The sequence below is a fragment of the Phoenix dactylifera genome, chromosome 5 (assembly GCF_051530095.1).
Source record: "Phoenix dactylifera cultivar Ajwa chromosome 5, Ajwa_hap1_PhDact_Kaust_v1.1, whole genome shotgun sequence".
In the NCBI taxonomy this organism is placed as follows: domain Eukaryota; kingdom Viridiplantae; phylum Streptophyta; class Magnoliopsida; order Arecales; family Arecaceae; genus Phoenix; species Phoenix dactylifera.
Window position 1 is genome coordinate 23,509,533 of NC_143194.1, and position 24,121 is coordinate 23,533,653.

The 24,121-nt window shown below is 37.7% G+C and overlaps 2 protein-coding genes across 2 annotated transcripts; both read left to right on the plus strand.

The window, feature by feature from the left end:
* Positions 1 to 6,622: 6,622 nt before the first annotated feature.
* Positions 6,623 to 12,850, plus strand: LOC103718291 (uncharacterized). Its single transcript, XM_008807034.5, has 7 exons — positions 6,623 to 7,151; positions 8,502 to 8,559; positions 9,059 to 9,139; positions 9,267 to 9,302; positions 9,583 to 9,822; positions 9,928 to 10,066; positions 11,963 to 12,850. The coding sequence occupies exons 1-7, from the start codon at positions 6,982 to 6,984 to the stop codon at positions 12,439 to 12,441; spliced, it is 1,203 nt and encodes a 400-aa protein (XP_008805256.1). The 5' UTR covers positions 6,623 to 6,981; the 3' UTR covers positions 12,442 to 12,850.
* Positions 12,851 to 15,469: 2,619 nt separating this feature from the next.
* Positions 15,470 to 22,960, plus strand: LOC103718290 (putative protein phosphatase 2C 12). The gene is made up of 9 exons (XM_008807033.6): positions 15,470 to 16,048; positions 17,496 to 17,667; positions 18,588 to 18,741; positions 18,813 to 18,876; positions 20,053 to 20,160; positions 20,850 to 20,975; positions 21,058 to 21,293; positions 22,161 to 22,363; positions 22,438 to 22,960. Exons 1-9 carry the CDS (start codon positions 15,800 to 15,802, stop codon positions 22,449 to 22,451), a joined length of 1,326 nt encoding a protein of 441 aa, XP_008805255.4. The 5' UTR covers positions 15,470 to 15,799; the 3' UTR covers positions 22,452 to 22,960.
* Positions 22,961 to 24,121: the final 1,161 nt, after the last annotated feature.

Here is a 24,121-nt window from a genome sequence, read left to right on the forward strand (position 1 = left end):
AAAAAAGCACAGAGGGACTCCAATCTATGTACCTCCGGGTTGGAGTTGGACTCACTCACGATATAATAATTTGTGTCAGAAATCTTCCGATGACATTGTGGCTTACAGAGATCGCCTTCTCCCTGGGACGTAGACTCCTGTTTCGTTATTTTGTTCTCATTTTTTTGTCCCTTAAAAATAATGTACATTTTCTATATCTAATTTTTTCTTGTAATGTACGTTTGATTTGCCTTGCTTAAAAGATTTAGCAAAAGTGCAAGTGAAGCTCACTTCTTAAAGCATCAAATCATGCAGCAATTTAGTGCCCTCAGGGCCCAAGCTCAACCAATTCAAAAACGTTGGCCTCCCTGAACTGGCAGTATTGCAGCTCTTCTCCTTCTTATTATTCTTGTTCTACTTCTTTGCATCACCACCATCATCTTCGTCTTTCATATCCTCGCGAAACATCAAACATGCTAGAAAAAAGTCCGCTTTCTACAAATCAAGTAGATCCGTGCAGCAAATTTAATTATTAGCAAAACATCATGATAGTAATTCTCATCAACTTTTTTGTTTTTCATTGCTATTTGACAACTAATTATGTGTATTCTCCCGTTCTCCGCACAGAAATGAACCATAAATGTGAGCAAATGTTGCTAATTAAAACAGCCCGCTTGATATATGGTGAGCGGCTCGAATTTGGAAACTAGAATGAAGTTAACATAAAACAATCGTGTGTTATTTGAAGGAGGAATTGGTGCACGCTGGGGCACGTCCCCTATTTAAGCACCAGTGTCCATGACTGGCTCCTCGTTAGAATATTCACAAGTTAATGGGGATTGTAGCCTAAGTTAGCTTTGATATTAGTTGTAGCAATCCAAAATCTTATCTAAAAAGGACTAGTCAAAAATTATTCACTATATAAATATTCAAGACCTTCCCCACGTATAATCAATATAGGAGTAGATACATATCTACATGTGAGGATTTGTGCGGACATGTGTTTAGCCGTGTAAAGAAACAGGCAAGAAGGCTGTTGAAAAACAAGGGAAGCTTGAATGAAGAACTCAAGACTTTGTTAATTTTTTCTTCTTACATGATACGTCCTATTTATAATATTATATTGACAGAGTAACGGAATAACTAACATGATAACAGATTAACTAAAAACAGGTAGAGACGTTAAAGTAGTTAGTCCCGTTCTTGAAGTTCTTCTTCATGAAGTGAAGTATATCCAGAATACAGGAGTTAAATAGAGTTGAGAGTGCTGTTCCTCAATACTCCCCCTCAAGATGGAGTGTATAGATTGTGTATACCCATCTTGCATATTAGAGTATGAAACCGGTTTGTTCCGAGTGCTTTGGTCAACAAATCAGCAAGCTGTAAGTTTTCGGATACATGAAGGGTTCGGATGATGCCCAGTTGAAGCTTTTCTCTCACAATATGGCAATCAATCTCAATATGTTTTGTTCTCTCATGGAACACTGGATTAGCAGCAATGTGCAACGCTGCTTGATTATCACAGAATACTAATGCCGGTTTGGTATGTTGTACATCAAAATCCTTGAGGAGATTGATTAACCATTGTAGTTCACAGCATGTGGAGGCCATGGAATGGTATTCTGCTTCTGCAGAAGATCGAAAAATGGTGTGTTGCTTCTTTGATTTCCACGAAATGAGAGATTGCCCAAGAAATATACAGAAACCGGTGACTGATCGACATGTATCTAAGCAAGATGCCCAATCTGCGTCGCAAAAAGCTTTTAAATGAAGCTCGAAAGCTGATGGAAAATATAAACCTTGCCCTGGTGTAGCCTTCAAGTATCTCAAGACTCGATATGCAGCATCCAAGTGCGGTTGTCGTGGTGTTCCGAGAAACTGACTCAAAACCTGCACAGAGAAGTTCAAATCGGGCCTCGTTATAGTGAGATATAACAATCTTCCTACTAATCGCCTATAGACTGTGGGATCTTCAAGCAATGTTCCTTCAAGGCTGCTGAGTTTTAAGTTTTGGATCATAGGACTTTTCACTGGTTTAGAACCGAGATAACCAACATCCTGTAGAATTTCCAAGGCACACTTTCGTTGACATATTGAAATCCCTTTAGAGCTTCTTGCTATCTCAAGGCCAAGAAAGAACTTTAAGATTCCTAGCCTTGAGTTTGAATTGTGCATCAAGGTTTTTCTTGAGAGTATCTATATATAGAATGTCATTCCCTACAACGATTATATCATCAACATATACAAGAATTGTAGTGTAAGAACTTTCATTCTTTCGTGTGAATAAAGAATAATCAGCCTTCGACTGAATGAAGCCTTGGGAGATAATGAAAGAAGATAGCTTGGCGAACCACTGTCTTGAAGCTTGTTTTAGCCCGTACAGAGATTTGTGCAGATGACAGACCATCTTCTTCCCTTCCTCCCCCTGAAGTTCATATCCTGGAGGCAAATTCATGTATACCTCTTCGATCAAATCTCCATGTAAGAATGCATTATTTACATCAAGTTGAGATAAATGCCAATTTCTAATTGCAGCAATTGCTAGTAATGTTTTGACTGTGACAATTTTAGTAACTGGGGAGAATGTGTCATGATAATCTAGACCGGCTTGTTGAGTGTAACCCTTTGCAACTAGCCTCGCTTTCTTCCTTTCCTCAGTTCCATCTGCCTTAAACTTTGTTTTGTAGACCCATTTGCAATCCACTGCTTTCTTCCCTTCAGGCAATGGAGTTATAGTCCAAGTGTGATTATCATGAAGTGCCTGTAGCTCGGCTTCCATCGCATCACACCATGCAGGAGATTTAAAAGCTTCAAAATGGTTCTTCGGATCAGTTGCAGAAGAAATAGACAGGCTGAAGACTCGATGTGATGAAGAAAATCTGTTGTAGTCCAGAAAGGCTAAAATATCATGTGGCTGTCCTGACAGTGCATGGGAGTCTTGTTTACTGTGGTTTGCAGATGCCAAACCACAGTGATATTCCTTCAAATATGCAGGAGGTTGCTTGACTCTAAGAGATCGTCTTAGTTGTTGGGTAGATGAAGGAAGAGGTAATGGTGTTGTTTCTGAAATGAGGCCGGGATTGAGCCTAAAAAACCTCCTAAGATGATGATTTTGAGAAGAAACAATTGGCAGCTTTGATGTGAAAGTAGGTGAAGAAGGAAGAGTGAAATGGACTTGATTATCAAGCGTACCAGTGGGCGTGCCATGGGTCGTGCCGGTTGAAGTAATGAGTTCAACATTGGGTACAGAAAAGGTATCTTGTGGCTTAGTTTGATGTAACTGATCATAGGTGATGACAGATGGGGAAAATATTAAGTCACAAGATTCAGAAGCAGAGTCTAAAGCAGGGGTAATGTGATGAGAAGCATTATGTTCAAAAGGAAATATAAACTCATGAAATACAACATCCCTTGAAATGAAGACCTTTTTGGAGTGAGTATCATAAAGTTTGTAGCCTTTGATGCCATGAGGATAACCAATGAAGACACATTGTGTGGCCCTTTGATCAAACTTGGACCTAAATCTTTTTAGGGTTGAGCCATAACATAAACATCCAAACACCCTTAAATAATTATATGAAGGTTTTGAACCAAATAGGACCTCATAGGGTGATAGATCAGGGAGTTTTGGAGTCGGCAACCTATTGATAAGGTACACTGCTGTTAGGATGCATTCTTCCCAGAAATTCAAAAGCAGGTTTCCTTGAAACATTAGTGCCCTTGCTACATTGAGAATATGTTGGTGTTTTCGCTCTACCACCCCATTCTGTTGAGGGGTTTCTACACAGTTGAGCCACACATCAATTATTCACTGGATAGATTCTAGATACTTATATAGAAGTAAGAAACTTAAATAATACATTCCGACTAGCCTTTTTGGGTGAGATCCTAGGTTGTGACAAATGGTATCAAAGCGGATCTGGCCCATGGCCTATGTAGACTAGAAAAAATTGCAGCACAGGTTCATGAAGGCTAACCACATGTCAATCGTGATGCTTATAATTAGATTTGAATGGATTTGAACTTTTGGCCTGCCGAGGATGCTAAGGCTTAAACGAGGAATTTATGTAATGATCCGTGCGGGTGTGTGTTTAGTCTCATATCAATTATTCGCTGGATAGATTTTGAGTACTTATATAGGACCAAAGAACTTAAATAATGTTTTGCAGATTGCTTTTTTTGTATAAGATCTTGAATTGTGACAGTGCATGCTTCCTCAAATCTTCAACTTTGCATATCTTATTATTTAGAAATTTATTTGTAACATGACGGTGGACTTGAAGCATTGAACCACAAGATTTGATTGTTTATTCAAACATTAGCTATCAATACATTTTGCTAGTATTAAGCTATAAACAAGGCTATCCTGCAGATGCTGACATAAACTTGACACCATAAATATAAATCTAGATGGATGTGGAGGCGATGTCGACAATGAATTATTTTTCTTTCACACATGCTTATCTATCTTCCCTCACGCAAAGCATGACTTTGATGCATGGGTCCTACAGTGTACTCAACTACCAGATTTAGACAAGACCAGAAGACGAACGGAAACATGCTAACTCTTGATGGATTTATTTGTGTGGCCTAGCCTCAAACAGACAAACACTCAACAACTATCTGTCGCAAGAATCTTATCAATGAGTTCCTAAATTGTCCACAGAAGACATGACGTGAGACATGAGTAACAATATGCGTCATCTCGTCAGAGTTCTGATCCAACTCAGACCTTTTTCGCACTTTACGTGCGGTTGCTGCATGTCTCCTCGCATAAAAAGTTGGAGCCTCCTCATTCCAACAAATAAAGGCCCTACAAACCGATTTCTAGGCTTTGCTCTGCTTGGATGCTTACGACGATTGAAAGGAAATGGTGGTGGTTCCTAAATCTTGGCAATCTGATCATCTTTTCGACCCTGGCATGATTGAGCTCCATTTTCTTATTCTTCATTTCCTTTCACTTGCTTACCTACCATCTAAACAGAGCCTTCATGAGCACCATCCTTGTGTTTTTAGATTTTACAAAGATTAGACATACATAGAACGTAGCCAATAGTGGCCGGCTAGCTAGCTATCATGATTCACGACATTGAAATTCTTAATTATTTGAGTCTGATAAACCAACCATTGTGCCATTGTACAACTACAACAAACACCCTATTTTTCTATCCAACTTGTCCACTAGAATATTCCTTGTCACCAACCTCCCACTCCAAATGATTTAATTAACTCGGTAAAGTAAAAAAAAAAATAAAATATTTATTTTAAAAATATAATTATTAAATAATAAATATTTTTTTATAAAAGCCCTACTGTCAAATGAGGCCTTAATTAACTCGGTGAGGTGAAAAATGAGAGGTCAAGAGGAGTGATGACCTGGAGATTTTACCTTGAAACGGCTCTCTTGGATGGACCAGGAGGCCATGTAGCTTAGCCGTGTTGGAACCACGCTTGATTAGAACACGGACAATGTAGCCCGGGGGGCCCACGCGGGAGCCTTCCATGTATATTAATCTTTTTTTCTGGTCCTCCGTACTCTGATGCGATTGGTCCCTATGGAAAAAGCCAGGAAACGTGATCCGAATGCTATCCTACGCGCGTACTGCATTCACTCTATCCTGCGCAACGTCCATCGTCGTATAGTAATATTTATGGAAGTGCGAGATAAGGATTTGCGCTACTCTAATTTCATGCCTCATTTTGACTTTGGAGCTTCCGTTGTTGGATATGTATGCTGAACGAACCATCGCACGCAATGCTTGTAAGGAGCTCAAAGTTTAAAAGGTTTAATCTTTTTGCGTGATGCCCACAACCTCCTCTTGACAAAAGAAAAGAAAAAATCTTTTGATTATCCATTACAATCATATTTTGATTGAAAGCCAAAGATATAAATTTATGCCGACTAACAAATAAATATAATTTATCTGTATTTCATAAAGCAATCTCTGAACATTATGTGTTGAAAGAAGTTAAACATACAGAATTAGCAAATTGTCTATTAAAATGATACTTAAATGTCACTAAAATTGTTTATCTTGCGGCAGTTCTAATTGAGCATCCATATCGACTCTCTCTATCTTTTTTCCTTTCCTACCATTTTTATTTTCTTTCTTTCTTTCTGTATTTATTTATTTTCTATTATTTCTCAATCCCATCCTGCCTGAACGAGTAACAAATCTAACTTCATTAGTATATTTTTGATAGTATTGAATTACTACAACTATGGATGCTTTTTATTCCTCTTGGATATTATCTTATAAAAATCATAAAACAAAAGATTATAATTTAGATTCACTAAACTTTTATTTTAGATCTATTTGTCATACATAATAAACTTTGAGATTCAATATAACATTATTTCTCTTAGTATTTCTTACAAGATATGTATCATGTACGTTACTCTCATATTTTTCAGGAAAGATAGAAAGGCTCAATTATAAATAGTATTTTGTTTTTTTCTTATGTGATTCTACGCTATAGCAGGCCCAAGCGACATCCTAGTGCAAAGATGCAAGTATGCTGAGTTTCATCTGTATACTAAGTCATGTGTAAATATATATTAATCTATGTGTATTTTTAAAAAACAGGGTTCCACTATTCCAGGCGTTCTTATAGGTATCTCTATGCGGGTTTCCGGATGATAGCCTTTCATCTGCCCGTAGCGGCTTAGACCATCTCTCTAATCTCATTCCTGGCGCACGCTAGTACCCACCGCTTCTTCCAGCGAAATAAAGCCGAGAGAGAGAGAGGGAGAGCGAGAGAGAGGGAGAGCGAGCTCCATTCCCTTCCCCCCCAACCCCCTCTCCCCTTTGCAAATTTTAGAGGACAGGAGTCCAAGACTTTGTCTACGAGAATTAGGCTTTCTGGATCGGATCGGAGCTCGGAATCGCCTCTTTCGGATGAGAGTAATGGAGCAGACTCGGTCGTGGTAGGGTTATTTCTGCTTTCCTTTGGATCGGAGGACGAAACCCTAGGTCCGGCGGCATCAATTTTGGTTCGCAGATGTGGGGGGAGGGAGGGCGCTTCTACTGGGGGAGGAAGGACGGAAGGGAGGGGATCGTCGTGGTGTTCGCGTGGCTGTCGAGCCAGGAGAGGCACCTCAAGCCCTTCGTCGAGCTCTATTCGTCCCTTGGGTGGAGCTCGCTTATCTGCCATGCCGATTTCCTCACCCTGTAAGCATCAATTCTTCCATCCTTTTATCTTCCTATGTCTAATTATTATGATTTCAGTGTATTGGGAATTATGATGAGGTAACAGTACATGATCTAGGGGATATGCTCCTCTCTCTATATGTATGTATGTATGTATAATCTTTTTTTTTAATTGCTGATTGTTTGCATGATGTCATGAGGAAGCAGAGATTTTGAAAGAATAAGCTTTATGTGGAAATGGTAGCTTTTATTACTGAAACCGTGAGAAAAACAAGAAGAAAAATTGATGGATTTGTGTTTCCTAGAAGATTCATGCCTGCACAAGACTTTTGGGAGAATCAATCTTTAGATAGATTGAGTTTCATGTGGATTTCTGATTCTGTATGGATTGTTGTGTGGAAAAGTTGCAATCGTTTACTTGACAACAGCTATTTCCAGAGTGCTGTTTGTTGAAATGAATTGATCAGGGCTCAGTGTGATGGTACAAAAGTTTCAAAAAGATAACTTTGGTGCTGACCTTTCTTCATCGATACCATATGAGCCATTGTTTTGCAAGGTCTAAGTGATTAATTATGTTTCTAATATTCCCTTACCTATATTTTGAGGAAATTGAAAAAATTGTAGTGTCCCAGATTTATCAATTTAGAGTTCTCTGTTTTGGAACTATATGCATGGAAAAAATGCTGATTTTATATAATATGACAATTTGTACCAAAAAAAATATGTAATATGACAATGAAAAAATGACATGGATGATTTTTAATAAACATGAACTTTCACAAGAGGTTTCGAAACTCTCAAGCTTGACTGTCTGCTCTATAAGATAACTTATTCGACAGTTGATTATTATTATCCTGAGAAAAATATAGGGGCTAACCGTATGTAATGAAAACTCTTCTTATAAGTTAAACATTTTGAAGTGACATGCTTTTTGGGCAGCTTGCTTATAACACACTGCAACATAGCCTTATATAGATTTTTTGTTTTCCGATTGGTCCATGCTTACAGAAATTTAGTTCAACTGCATAACGGACCAATTGTCTTAGACCAAGGAAACATGTTTTGGAGATGATGACTCACATGTGAGGATGGTAATGATGGAAGGTCAGCTGTAAGGTTCTAATGTTACGGTACCGAGCCTGAGGACTTTTTTATACTGATTGATATTCGAGAGTGAAAGACAAGATTTGTAGAATGAATATTAAGAATTGAGATACCAACAATTACCTCCATCAAAATTTTATTAATATCTGGCCCTTCTTCATTGCATCATTTCATTTGAATAGCTACACTTTCTTATTTAAACATTTTTTATCATATATTTCTTGTAACCCAAAGCTTGTTGTAGCTCATAAGAAATAATTTATGCAGATTCTTCCCTGAGAAGGCTTCTTTACTAGCTGATGGTGTTCTTAAAGAGCTTGTTAAGGTCAGTGAGCAGTTATCATCCTGTTAACTTATGGAACTAATGTGTCTACTGTTTTTGCCATATAATTTGTGCAATGAGTGGTAATCCTACTTTGGTTAGTTAAGCATTACTGAAGTGAGAGACTTGGGTTTTCCTTATATACACAATAAGTGGCAATCTGCTCAGACAGTTCCCCTTGTGGATGATCTGGTTATCTCCTGCTTCTTTTCTCCTTTTTTTGGGTATATGTGTGTGGATTCTGGAAGTAATAGACATTTAACAAGTTTCCACATATAGTGTGAATGAACAACGATGTTAGGTTAGTTTCCATCTTTTTGTGGGTTATTGGTAGGATTGGTGGCTGGTCTATATATGCATTCACAGTAGGAAAAGATTAACTTTTTGTACCATATGTGCATGTAATAATACTGTGATTATTAGGTTGTATTGCGCATTCATTTACGTCGTTATTGTGGACTAAACTATAATCAGCATCCTTTTTTACATTGTTGAGTGACAGGAAGTAAAGATTAGACCGTTACCTATTACATTTGCAGCGTTTTCTGGCGGACCAAAAGGTTGCATGTACAAGGTTCTTCAGGTGTGTTTTTTTAGTATGATGTATCGATATGCTTTATATATAGCTTACCAATTTCCTTTCTTTTCCTTTTTTCACTTTCGAGGCATTACTTGATAATATAGATTAATATATATCTTCTTTGTGCCAGTTGATTGACGGAAAAAGTGAGGGACAACTTAGTCTGGTATGCTAATATTCCTTGAGTTCTAGTTCTATTTTACGTGGTATATCTTATTTTTGCAAGACATATTTCTATGTGGTTCTTTTCTTAACCTTTTTTTTTTGAAGATTATCTGACAATTGCCCACCCAACTTATTCAATCTTAAAAGCAACAAGCCTTCTTTAGTGTGGAAGTTCTTATCGGATTTTATTAATACCGTGCACCTTACAGCAGCCCTCTTAATGTCCACTCTTTGCCAAAATATTTTACTTTTTCTGAAAGAATTTTTTTTCCTCCCTGAAGGATGAATATCAGCTGGTAAGAGACTGTGTATGTGGTCAAATATATGATTCTAGTCCTGTAGATTTTACCAGTGATTTGGGCACTCGGTTTGTTCTTCATCCATCCGTCCTCAAGAGGTCCCACCCGCCTAGAGTTGTATCATGGATGGCCAAAGCCCTTGCATCTGGTCTAGATACTCTCTTCATAAACAGATTTGAAGCACAGCGTGCTGAGTATTGGCAGACCCTGTACTCTTCAGCTGTAAGGCTCTGAACTCATTTACACCTTCCATAGTATGTTTTTTTGTGTTCATGTGAGCTTTTTGTTTCTTTACAATACAATTTATTTAGTGTTTTGTGCATGCAGAACATGGGCCCATTTCTCATACTCTGTTCAGAAGATGATGAATTGGCACCCTACCCAGTTGTGTGTACTTTTGCTCAACGCCTACAAGAACTTGGAGGTGATGTTAAACTGATAAAATGGAATGGCTCCCCTCACGTAGGTATGTTCTTAGCTCATTTCAACTTTATTTGTGCATTACAAGTTGCTATCAAATCATGAACATTTCTAGGTATTTTACTGATATTAGAAATATTTTTAAAGTGAAGTACTGATCAATGTGTATGTTAGACTTACTATTATCGAAAGCAAGTTGCATAGAATTGGAAGTTTCCGTACAAACAAATTTTATTTGATCAACATTTGCATGTACCAAATGATTAATGGCTTGATATCATGCTAGTAAGCAAGCGGAATACTATAATGAAGCAAATTTCTACTGATTTTATAGGCATATGCAGATTCTTCAATATGTCAAACTAAATTTAAATTTGCTGAAGTACACTGTCTCAACCCATGATGTTTCAAGGTTACAAATTTCTATAACATAGATTTATCAAATAACTCCTCTCCAGACTGCATTATCTAATATGAGCCTTAATGTTTCTCTCTTCCAACACTGGTTACACACCTTTTTCATTATATATATACTTTGCCCCAGTTTAATTGGATGTCAAGTTGTGCTTGTAGCAACAGTTAGACTAACTTGTAAAAGTTCTTAATGATCAGCAGAGAGAGAGAGAGAGAGAGAGAGAGAGAAAGAGTCAATCTCCATTGATGATCTTGTTATCTCTAAAATCTCTCATTGATGTGTGTCTGAAATAGCTACTTCAACTTGCTCATAGCCTCTTAAAATCTTCAAGTTGAGTCCTATACGGTAGTCTGCAACGGAGCTTATGCTCCCGGGGCTGATCTTGTGGATGGAGGGTACTAAACATAACTTTTGAACGTGTAAAACAAATGTTGGGTTCAAAAGAGTTTATTTTCATTCTGATGTCTAGAGTTGACAGTTGTCATCCTGTTTTTTCCTGTGTGACAATGCATCTTTACGTTGCTATGGGGAACGGTATTTGGGCTTGAAACCTACCATGTTGAGCTAAGCAAAGAATGATCTTAAGGTCATTTTGTGCATGAAAAAAAATTAATTCAGCATGTTAAAGCTTAAGAAGTTGTTAGATGGTCATGGGTAGTTTACTAGTGTATATTATGTGTCCAAGAATAAACACGAGGATCTTAAGTTCAAAAGTTATTGCTAAACAAGATTATGATGACATCTCAATGCAGCCTTGGTCATGAAGTCCTTTAGGAGTTCATGAAATCTCATGGAAGTCTTTAGCACCATCTAGGTTTTGATATGACATGAAAATAACAGAGAAGAAGGTTCATTATACTACAACACACAACCTAATATTGCCTTCTTCAAGGTATATATTACCAAGACTCTAAAGATAATTTCAGTTTGTTCTTAATGAAAATAAAACTTTCCAAGCCATTCAAAATCTTCTGTGAACTTCATCCAAAGGAGAACTCATCAAATCAGTCATCAACATAATTTAATATTTTAGAAGTCTTAGAAGTCATATTGTTGCTTGGAACTGCATGATGACACAATAAGTCATGGCAACTTGAAAATTATATTGCTGACTTAGATATGTTTAGACATTTTCAACAATAAATTTTAATTTGATATCTTTATGTCCTTGTTTATTTGGTTTGAAAAATAATTTTGGCTTCATATCCTATGAAAATATGCCCTTTCAATTTGTAAGCCTGTGTAGCTGTCTCAGTCAGATCTGCTTCCTATGCTTATCACAAGGAAAGAGCATTGTTTGATCCCATGATTTGGGAATCTATTTTCACTAGAACTTCTTAAAACAGGAATAGCTTTTTATGGGAAATTAAATAGAGAAGCAATAGGCAACTTTTACAGTGGCAAGCTTTTGTTCTGCTTAGATACAAGCACATTAAAGAAAATCATGTACATGATTATTAAGTTCTCCGGGGCTCTATTGTACTCGTTATCTGGATATAATTTTGGCTGACATGGTTCCGTCAGCAGGTCATTACAAACATCATCCAGTTGAATACAAGGCTGCTGTGAGTGAACTGCTGTGCAGGGCTGCTCTAGTCCATTCCGAGAGAAGGCAACAATCGAATGGGGTAACAGCACACGCGGGAGGTTCTTCCAACAAAATATCCGAGTCTGTTTGCAGTCTCCATAAGGCTGCGGTAACCTCAAATGAGAGTCTAAGAAGAGTCGCGACTGATCCAACAGATCATTTCTTCTTACCAAGCTCCATGGAGTATGAAGCTAGAGAAGATGAGAAAAAAGATGAATCTTTCCACATGCAGAATGTACCGAGCATCAATGCTCATGGTGTTCTGGGCCAGATCCTTTTTGATGTGTGTGTTCCTAAGAATGTAGAAGGGTGGGATATAAAGCCTGTCACGTCCTTGAATGGAAGGCAGTCGTTTGCTTCTGCTCGTCGGCATGGTCTGTTTAATCCAATCAAATGCATAAGGCGCTCCAGATTGTAGAACGCGGCTCTTGATTTTAATGATACAAGGTTGCTGAGTGGGGCTTTGATGGCTGTGAATATGTTCTGAAGCCTGGAATAACGGATAAGCGAAAATAATAATTGTACTTTATTTATGCTTTTTTAAAAAAAATTAAAATATGTACAGAGTAATCTGCAGCCTTAGTAGTTTTTGTTGTGAGAAATCGTTACCTCATAGCCTGTGATAGAAAATACGGGACGTCCTCGTAATGCATGCATGCCGGTCTGGTAGAAAGGAAGTGAGAGCAACTGTTCATCTGGTTTATCTGTACTGCTGTATAAAAGGAGCTGCACGTCGCGTCATGGCTCTCCAACTCTTCTGTGGGAGACTCATTTTGTAATCTGACTTTATCTTCCGTTCTTAATCTAACTTTATCTTTTGTTCTTCATTCTTTTCCCGTTCACTTCTTTTTCTGCAGTGGATTCTAATGGATGCACATATCCTTGTTTTCTTCTTAACATATCTGATTTGCGAGTAAATAATTAACTTATGAGTTGAGAGGAACTGTTAGGTGCGTGGAGTCTCATAAACTCGCCCTTAATTCAAGTGCACATGTTCATATGATCTTGCGCTAGTTTTTTTTTTTTCGTTCTGGTGGTGTTTATTCACTGTATAAAGCAATGCAACAGGAAATACTTGACTAGAGATCTCCTAACCGTGCGTTGAGAGAGGTCTAGCATGGCACATCCACTTGAGTCAAGTCGCCTGGCAGCTTGCTTCGCAGGAAAAAGCCATCAATCAGCGATCTCAGTTCATTTCGCAGGGGAGAAATTGTACCTTAATCATCATATCGTGTTATTCGTAGGGCAAGAAAAACCCAGTTCCTAGACTATTGGAGCTAGGTAGGACATGCCTTCCATTATTCGCAGTTCTCATAACCTTTAAAAGCATCAAAGAAACCTACTCGGCTAATGTTACCGTTGCCAACCATCGACATGTCCAAGCTAGCTCCTCCGCCTCTAGCTTCTCATCTCTAATTGGCTCAAACCAAGCAATAATTGATGCATCAAGCTCGTCTATGAGAATCACGACATCCTAGCATTCATCAAATACTCCTTCCAATTAGATATAATACATGTGATGAGTTGAATTCTCTTGATGTTCGCAAGAGAGAACGTGACAAAAAAAAGAGTCCCGCCACCCTATATAATTCTGTAGTGTCCGCTCTATTTGATTTTTGCTTGGCCTCTTAGAGGTGGCTTAAGCTCTTCCGAGATCACTTTACACTATGACTGCTGGTTCTATTATCCCACTCGGAATACTTTTCAGCTCTGAGAACAAGATCTTTTAGAGAAACCATGTCAATCTTTATGCTTCTTCAATTTGATTCAAGCTGCCAGTGTAGATCGAAACCAACGTTTGAATGATTAATTCGTAACCATATATATGCGTATGCATCCATGAGTGAGTATGTCGAACACCTAAACTGCGTTGTTTTATATGAAGTAATATTATAAGGGCGACGGTGGTCCTAAAAAGTAATGCGAAGCATGTGCAAGCAAGAACTGATCAATCATATCAACAGCAAACTAATGCTACATTCTCTAATGAGCCAGCTATTGCCTAGATTCTCATCTCTCTCTACGTGCTTAATAAAAGCGCTGTGCACTGGATGAGAATTGGGAGATCAACTTATCCATTGGAAATCAGCTCTCTCTTTGACTCTTTCTCTCTCTCTCCGGCGGACAGACGGTGCGATTTAACGGGAGGAACAAGCGGAAGCCAATTCCCGTCTACGTCTCCGTTGACAAGAGTTGGTCGCACGTGAATTCCACGTGCCTGTTCAAGAGAAGCGGCGGTTGATGGAGGGCCATGATTCTCCACCAAATTGCTTGGTGGAGATTACAGCTAAGAATCTGCTGGTAGGCACATTTACAACAATTCATGTTATATAATAGTTAAAGAAAATCAGCAAGCAAACCACAAAAGCCATACATGTACCCTTAGATAGTATGAACAAAAGACTCAATTTGTCTTGTGAGAAAGAGAGAAGAAAGTGTGGTCAACGAAAAAATAAAAAAAAATATATTTGGTTGTTGTTTTTAAAGAAAAGATAAAGAAGTAGCATTCAAAATTAAAACTATTTTTAGGCCATAAAAATTCATAAATAATTTTTTTTTTATTAAAGATATAAATATTCTGGTAAGGAAAAAGTCTTTTCGCAGAACAAACGAGTCCAAAGTAAATATTAGTACTGAATTTATTTGTGCTTGAGTTGGGTACGGTAAAAGGTCCAGAAGACTAGCTCAATCAAGCCGCCTCAACTTGGGCAGTTCCAGCTGTGACTTAGGAACTACTAGAACAGGATAAGTTTTGAACCAAAATAAGGTTTCCATTTGTTTTCATAAGATGACTGCATGTGTTTTTAAGCTTGGATAATGTGTGAGCTGAGCCTTCAAATGTGGCACCAATTTAGACTCTTTTTTTCTAAATCAAATGAGCTTGAGGGAGCTAGCCCTTGAGCCAAGCTTTAATTCTTTATGAACAATTTGCTTCGTCAACCCTAATGAGGCTGAAGACAAGATAATTTTTTTTCACATCTTTTATCTAGACGGTATTTTCTAAAAAAGAAAAGTCGTCCTAGTGATAGATAAAACATACAATATTTTTAAAAACTCATTTAAATCATATGAATTCTCTCGTACCATGTGCTGAGATAAAATTTTTCACGCCCACAAAAAAATGCTTAGATGAAAATATCATGGCATGAATGAAACTAAGAAATATGCCATTACTTCAATAAATCCACTTTGGAATTTATGAGAACAATAAATATGGCTAAAGATAAACGGAATACAAATCAAATATTTCTTTTATCCTTATCCATTTCTATCTGATGGATTCAAAACAGTTACAATGGATAACAGCAGATTCAAATATGAAATGACTTGAATAGATATGATCTTATCTATTCAAATCACTGCTTCATACCATATAAGATTAGCTGATAAACTTAGACGGATTAAAATACGTAGTATATAATATGTTTATCTCTTCGAATTACAACGCTGTCCATCATTTTCATCCAAGATAGAAACCGGCGCGCGCGTTGCTCTCCTCTCCCTCCTCCCAAGAGAGCGAAAAAAAAGCGAAAAAAGGAAAAAAATTAAAGGAAAATTCATTCCTTTTTCTCTCTCATTTTTTCCGCTATATTGCCAACTTTCAACACTCTCCAATCCAATCTGTGCTGAATGGAAATTCTTTTGATTTCCTCAATATAATCCCCAGCTTGGAGTGCCGATTCTCCCTCTTTTCCTCCTCAAATCTTCCGTTCAAAGATAGAATGTGTCGATCTCCATACAAATCAACGTGAATTCTCGTATCTTTTCTTTTTCTTATGTCAGAAAGTTGGAGTTTTGGAAGGCAAAGAGGTGCCGTTGGAGAGAAGGGGCAGATGGCGGCCAGGTCCAGGGTGCCGCTGGCGTTGCTGCTGAAGCGGGAGCTGTCGAGCGAGAGGAGGGAGGAGAAGCCGGACATCCTTCACGGGCAGGCGAGCCAGAGGAAGAAGGGGGAGGATTTCACCCTTTCCATGACCGAATGCCGGCGCGTGCCCGGGGACGACGTCGCCACCTTCTCTGTCTTCGCGGTAATTCCTCTGGAGTCCTGCCAACTTTTCTTTGGAATTCTTTCCTTGGTTTCCTAGATTTCGATTCTTTCCTCGATGTAGTGTTGAAAATTGGGAGCACTTGTTTTGATTTTTTTTGTTTTTTGCTTTTTAATGTGTTGATGGGCATTTGAATGAGAAAAAAAAAATAATATTTTGGAGTTTTGTCAAAAAGGCGTGAGCTTCTGTGGCGGAGATGGTCTAATTAGTTGTTTTTGATGTATGATGAGTGATATGGCATTGATTTTTGTTTAAAGTTGGGAGATTCTAGTGGACGCTAAATGTGTTTGGAGGCTTTGGCTTGCTTGGAAAAAAGTTTAGGGAGTCATAGAGGGTTGACATGGTGGGTCATTTATTGTAGCCATAGAGGTGAATACTGCTAATTTGGATCTATTGGCTTTTTCTGCCTTTTCTTGTGATATCATTTTCTATATGCATCCTAAAGAATAGATTCTTTGATTCTATAAAATTTTAAAACATGTTTTCCCCCCTTTTTAAAAGTATATCAGGGCATGATTTCTTAAAAATTACCTAACTTTGCTATTGTTATGTGCTAAATGGACTTTGTTAGTAGGAATGAATTACTGTAGGAAAATATGGTATTGTAAGAGTAATGAAATTTACTGTCATAAGCATGTAAAGGTGTTGCCTGTTGTGGTTGTGCTTTAGTAGGGTGATTCAATTCTACTTTGTGGAGTCTCGCTAACACTTTCTCTTATTTGCATGACTTGATAACATGCGAATCTTGATGCTCTTGCTTTCTTATAACATATGAGAAATCAACCTGGTTCTAAGAAATTATCTACAATCTTTTTGAACGTTAAAGTATAATTAACTGAAAAAAGAAACACGTCTTAAGGAAAAAGGCAATAGCAAACTGGGGTGCTTGGCTCAATAATATGTGCTAATTCACTATCGTAAGTTGTTTTGTTAGCATATATTTTAGCAATAATACTATCCCCATCATATTTATTTCCCGCTTAATTTGTTAGAAGCTTTGCTTTATCATCCTCCGTGCTGTCCATGACATGCCTGAGGAGTTAGATCGAAGTTATACATTTGCTGTTGATTCTTGACCTTCCTTTCACCTCAAGCAATTTTCAACAATAGGAACATAGAATCTCAAAAGGGCCTCAGACTTCAGCTCTTTGGAAATTGTGAATAAACTAAACTAAAATTATGTGAATGGCCAAAGTGACCTCTCGAGGGAGGGAGGGAGGGAGGTGGGTGTGGAAAGACAAGGGCAAGACTGACTTATGAATGGAATTTGCACTTGTATGTCAATTTTAATATGATGCTAATTGCATGATGCGGTTCCTATGATAATAAATTAAAATCAAACATTAGGTTAGTTTCCATAGGTCAACCACAGACCTTGCTAGTAATTGTCACCGGTCAGAGTAAACACTGCTGTTTCTGCTTTTTGCAGCTTTTTGACGGACACAATGGGACTGCAGCTGCAATTTACACCAAGGACAATCTCTTAGAGAACGTTTTAAGTGCCATTCCTTCAATTCTTAGCAGGGATGAGTGGATAGCAGCATTACCAAGAGCTTTGGTTGCAGGATTTGTTAAAACAGATAAAGAGTTTCAAGATAAAGGTATGAGCACTGATAAGGAATTTGTTCTTTGAATTTGACTTTCTAAACCTTGATATGGCTAGCAGCAACACAGATTGCATCTTCATTGACCATCAATTAACTTTCTTTTTCTTGCTAAATTGATTGGTCACATAGAGTAATCATTATGTATCAAGTATCTCTTTGCCAGCTCCTATATAGACATGCTGAGTGACTCAACATGCATAGAAGTGGTCGCGAACTTTGTTATAGCTAATAATATTACATTGTCACTAATTTAAAATAGACATGCAAAGTGCTTGTGGAATCATGTTCAGTTAGCTGCTTAATCAGAAACAGTCAAACAGTATCCAGCTGGGGAATAAAATGCGAATGAAACTGTGCGAGATGTCTAACAAAGAATACAACTGAAACTTTATGTTCCATTATTTTGTATTTCGCCTAATTCTTTGCTTGTGAAGTTAGAAAGACTATTAATCTTTCCTTGGAGGCTGCCAAAACTCTACTTTAACACTTCATTAACGTGTAACTAATTCATTAGCTGCACAGAAACCCATACAAACCGAGAATCCGTCCCATCAATGATGATCTGAACATAGTAAAATATCACATGGACCAAAATTTAATGGACTAGGATACTTTTAGACAGTGAATAAGTTTAGCCATTTATCCTGTTGCAAAAACTAGACTTTGTGTGACCAGGCATAGGCAAGAAACCTTTTAAAACATTTGAACTTTGGTTTTTGTGCATTTAAGATTGTAATTTCGGGTTTTCACCTTGGATGACCCATCAATAGTATTGTAGCTCCGAAAATGGAACTTATCATTAGTGTACAGCCCAAAACATACTGGTATTTAACAGAATTCAAATAGGGACATGATATTCTCTATTATCCTATTAATTTGCAACAATAACTAGTTTACTTGATTATTTTTTTCAGCACATACTTCAGGAACAACTGTGACATTTGTGATTATAGATGGGTGGGTTGTTACTGTTGCATCAGTTGGTGATTCGCTCTGCCTATTTGAATCTGCTGAAGGCTCAAGTTATTTTTTGTCAGCGGATCACCGGCTGGAAGCTAATGAGGAGGAGTATATTTATTCTCCCTGAACTTATTAAAATATTTTGATTTTTCTAGCTCTTATGGTTAATTTTGTCACAGGGTGAAGCGCATAAGAGCAAGTGGTGGAGAAGTTGGGAGAATAAATACTGGTGGGGTTACTGAGGTATGCTTTCATGCATATCCAGTTAATTTTTTAGTGTTTTGTTTGAATTAGTGGAACAAGTTCTTCGACACTTTAGTATTTGTAGGGTTGTCCAGTGGCATTAATCATCCAGCTTACTGCTCAGAATTTTGAGTTATGTTAATTATATAAGCATTGATAAGTGAAATGATTGTTTTGCATCATCAACTTTCTCCTCTTGAAGATAATCTATCCATAAGAAGTGTAACCAGAACTATCTTTACTGCTAGAAACTATTTCAATATAATATCATGAAATTCCTTTTGCCAATATCTCTCGTTAAAGATTACCCAAATTTAGCGAAAGCTTTTTCATTTCCTCTCTCAACTTCCTTTCATCATTTCATAGGTCTTCCCTCCTGTACCTTTTGACATAGATTTAAGAACATCCTCTTATCAAAAAGGTGGCCTAGTGCATGAGGTTCTCGCTATTGCAGGATCCGGACGGTGTCAGATGTGCACAACCATACCCCGTGTGCAGAGAGGTTGTTTTCATATTTCAAATTCATGACCTCTAGGTCACAATAAGCAATCTTACCACTGCGCCAGTTCTCGTCCTCTAAGAACATCCTCTTACCAAGCTTTTGTCAAAGCTTCATAGAACATGCTTGCATTGCATTAGCATTTTCTTCAGGTGGTGCAACCCATATGCCTCCTCTTATATACCCATTCTTGTTCATGTTCTTCCTAGTTTTACCATATATACATCTCAACATTCTCATTATGCTACATTCAACTGGTTTGCTTGACCCCAACATTGTGGAACATTTAGAGATTATTTAATCAAAAATTTTAATCAATGGGTCATGATAGGGGAAAATAAAGTGGCCGTTCTTTTTTCCCTAAATGAATGGTGGATGTCATGTCAATATTTTTTTGGCAAGTCATAATGATGTCTTGATATCTAGAAAAGTTGAGATGGTGATGTATTACAAAGAAATTAAAAAGTTGGGGCTGTAACTTCCAGCATGAAACCATACAATTAATAGCATATACTGATATAGAACAAGAAAGAGTGCTTGGCATTTGTTGTTTACATTCTGTAGATGTAGCTTACAGATAATTATTAGAAGATAGGATTTTTATACTTATTCAAAGTTCATTAAACCAATTTAGTTTCAAATTTTTGCTATATCTTAATATAAAGTGTATTTTTCAGCTTGGCCCTCTTAGGTGCTGGCCAGGTGGCTTGTGTTTGTCAAGATCAATTGGAGATATGGATGTCGGTGAATTTATTGTTCCTATTCCACATGTGAAACAAGTGAAGGTTTGTATTTTCTTTCTGAAAAAAACAATCATTTTTATAAGAAAAAAATCAAGCAGATGATCCAGCTATAGTGACCTTTCTACTGCATGCCGCTCATGTTTGACTGGTGATGTTTACAATATTTTATGTTCATAATGTCGTTCTAGATTGCATCAAAACATACAGAAATACTTGAAATATTTCATGGTGGATATGTAGCTTTTGCTCTCCTGTGCTATTGCTTGCTCAACAAAAGGTTCAAATAACACTAATTGATAAAAAAGATTTGGCATGGTTATTATCCAATATTCATTATGCATTAAATAGCAAGTAGAAACCCCTGTATTATTTCTTTATCAAATAGGTACGTGCTTACATTTCAGAAATTTCCAGTGCTTAAGTAGTTAGTGTGAACCTGTTCAAGTTGAAAATACTGATTGGTTCCCAACTGTTCTGGCTGGACTTATTTGTGCTTTTGAAGTAAGAATTATATAAAGAGATTTCTCCTGCATTTTCACATTATTTTAGCTGATTGATAAGGAATCAATTTCGTGATGGAAAAGGTTCCTTGCCTTGGAATGAGTTACATAGGATTAAGACCAATATCTTCACTATCTGGCTTCTCCATTGTGTTGTTAGATGTGATACTAGTTAACATTATCTACATAAATAGTATCATACTTAGTGAACTGTTTATATAATTGCTATAGTTGCCCAAAGCTGGAGGGCGGCTTATCATCTCAAGTGATGGTGTGTGGGATGCTTTGACTTCTGAAAAGGCTCTAAGTTGCAGCCGTGGCTTGTCGGCAGAAGCTGCAGCCGCTAGAATTGTTAAGGTACTTCATTCTAATGGTTTTCCTATGCAAGAATTACCTCATAATTGCTGGTTTTTTCATGTTATTGGACTTCTTTTTACAGGAAGCAGTACAGATTAAGGGACTACGAGATGATACCACATGCATTGTGGTTGATATATTACCACCAGAGAAACTGGCTCCTCCTGTTCCACCTCCAAAGAAGTCAGGCAAAGGGATGTTCAAATTTATGTTCTGCAAACAATCATGTGAGTCATCATCTCATTCAGGTACAGGACAATTTGAACCAGATGTGCTTGAGGAAATGTTTGAAGATGGATCTGCAGTGCTTGCTCAAAGGTCTGTATGTTTTAGGAGGACCTTCGTTTTGTCAATCTAGTTTTTACTTGTTCCTGCAATGCTGTTCATACTTGTTCGTTGCCATCATTTTAGGTTTTACCTAAGATTTGGATGCATCTAGGTGAGTTGTATAGGATGCAATTCACTATTAGTGAATAAGGGCAAATTATGTGCTGATAGCTGCTTATCAAGTGATATCTGGACAACAAATTTAATAGTTAGGGACCTTAGATAACTTGGTATTTTAGCAATTAAAAGCTTACCCTTGATTCCAGTCTATAATGAATGCATGTATTTCTGGTTCCGAGTAATATTCTTCTGACTTGGAAGAATCAGACACAAGTCTATGCAAACGGATGCTTTATTTATATTAAGCTATTAATTATGAAACATAGTATGCTATCATCTCACAGAACAAATTATGAGGGCTGCTCACTTGCTTGCTGTGCTATCCATGTGATATGTATGGATGGAAGTTACAAGCTACGCATATTCTTTTAGCTAAAAAGAGGATGCGTAAGGGAGTATGTAGGATATGGGAGGCCATAGATCTTGGAGTTTCAAGATCTTCAGGTTACAACATAAGCCCCCTTTTAAGTGGATTGTGGTATCCAGAATATCAATGTGAATGGAGACTCCAACTTGGTAACTATGCCATCTCAGTATGCCATGCCAGGTGTATCTCCTGTCACTGTTATATAGCATGGATATCATAGTCGGGGATCCAAACACCTCTACCGAGTAGTAGCTAGATTCCTATCATGGGTTATCGATGTTTGTCTGAGATTTACCATTTGTTTTTTCATGTAAATTCAATCATATTGCAGCCAATATTGGGCCAAGTGACTTCCAGTTATTTTGTTGCAGGTTAAATATGGAATATCCAATCTGCAACATGTTCAAGTTATTCATGTGTGCAGTTTGCCAGCTAGAGATGAAACCAGGTGAGGGCATTTCTTTGCATGCTGGTTCATCACAAACTGGAAGAGTGCATCCATGGCATGGTCCTTTTCTTTGCCGGACTTGCCAAGCAAAAAGGGAAGCTATGGAGGGAAAACGACCTTCAAGAGGTATGACACTCACAGGGTTATTACCAGACTTATCTATAATATAAAACATTTATTTTTTTCTACCTGCATTTCAGATTCTGCATGTTGAGACTATTGGAAGTGAATAATTGTTGTCATTGTTGGTGTCAATGGGATCCTGATCCCATCACAACACCTAACAACAAAGTTAGAGCTGATGGAGTGGACACCTAAGGCCTCATATGCTAATATATTCTTTAATATCTTGATGAGCTTGAGGTGTCTTATATTCAGTTCCTGAGTAGCATGTAAAGGGCATTTTATCCGCATGCTACTGCTTCAATCTGCTGAGACAAGTGATCAGAATTCTTGCTCCCTTAACTGTAAAGCTGCATCCAAATTGAGAGAAGCAATATGTGGATCTTTTGTTGGGAGAACTTTTATACTAACACCATTCCTGCGTAAAGAAGCCCTTGATATGACACTTTTTTTTTTAGGTTCTTTGACATGGATACATCTCATGAGATAGGGCTGAGGTCGATTACATTTTTTTGGGTGCACTGTTACATTAGTATTTTGTGATTTTTATTGATATTTCAGTTAAATTTGAAACATAGGCCTACTGCTGTTTGCGGCAAACCAACCTGTTAATTGATTTGTGCCATGTCTTGTTTTATTGTTACCACTACACATGGTAGGAAATCATCTTAAATATCGGTCTCGAGTATGGTATTTTCATCCTTGCGTGCGTAGATATCTGTGGGTTCAAATTTTTAACTATTTATCTTAGATTTTCTGCAGCATGTTGAATTAATTTTACATTCATATGTTACTTGTGCATGCTTGTTTGTGGTACATAGGCCTTTATTGTAGTCTCCAGTTACTGAGGATTATCTATCGAAAAAACCCCCTCTCAGATCTTATTCTTAATGACTTGAGAAAGTTATGCTTGTCTGGTGGCTGATGTCAAAATTCACATTTGCCATTTGCATTAAGGATTGCTTTTAACTAGTCTGCTACTACCTCAACTAAGCTTGCTTCACATTGTAGGGGGAGGGTTAGCTCCCAAGCGCCCCGCGCCCCGCCCCGCCCCGCCCCGCCACCGGGAGTCCGTCACCGATTTCACGAGCCATAATCTAGTAAATACATCGCCGTTAGCCCTTCCAGTTCAGTAAGTCCATGGCCATCACAAGCTTGAGTTGATGCCGGGATCTAGAATCCTGCAGTTAGCTCAAAGCAATCAGCTAACAAGACTTGCAAATTCTTACCATCGGTTGACGAATTAAAAGTGGTTTATTTCTAACATTTCTTCAGAGCTTGCATGTGGGAATTATATTTTGTTTCCCTTCTTATACGTTAAGGACGACACTAATGGAACAAAACCCAGTCTGATAAGCTTCCGGATGGTGCTTGCAGCAGCGTTGCATGTCCCATAAGGAACAAGCAATCCCACAGCTCGAACAGCAGCAGCAACCATTATAGTGGTCTGATAATTTATAGCGAGTGGGCTCATGATAGTATCAAGGTAAATAGGAAGAACTTTTGATTAAAACAAGCAGCATCCTGTTATCCAACTTCACCAGAAAAGATTATACCAGGCAGTACGTGCAGCCTATAGGATATGTTCGGAAGACTAGGATATATTCCGAAAAGGACAGGTCAGACATTTCCATACCCAATACAAAAATTCTAGTACAATAAACAGCGTCAGAGTGATGCATTGCAGGACAGCAACCTGAAATTTATTGAAGTCGATGCAATTAGCAATTGACAGACATTTCAGGTGTTGAAAGGCAGTTG

Bases quoted from the DNA above. Each gene is read 5' to 3' on its own strand.
- LOC103718291 (XM_008807034.5), top strand. From the start codon at position 6,982: ATGTGGGGGGAGGGAGGGCGCTTCTACTGGGGGAGGAAGGACGGAAGG. The intron at 7,152-8,501 runs GTAAGCATCAAT...TAATTTATGCAG, and splicing joins CATGCCGATTTCCTCACCCT to ATTCTTCCCTGAGAAGGCTT. The intron at 9,823-9,927 runs GTAAGGCTCTGA...TTGTGCATGCAG, and splicing joins AGACCCTGTACTCTTCAGCT to AACATGGGCCCATTTCTCAT.
- LOC103718290 (XM_008807033.6), top strand. From the start codon at position 15,800: ATGTCAGAAAGTTGGAGTTTTGGAAGGCAAAGAGGTGCCGTTGGAGAG. The intron at 18,742-18,812 runs GTATATTTATTC...ATTTTGTCACAG, and splicing joins CTGGAAGCTAATGAGGAGGA to GGTGAAGCGCATAAGAGCAA. The intron at 21,294-22,160 runs GTCTGTATGTTT...ATTTTGTTGCAG, and splicing joins TCTGCAGTGCTTGCTCAAAG to GTTAAATATGGAATATCCAA.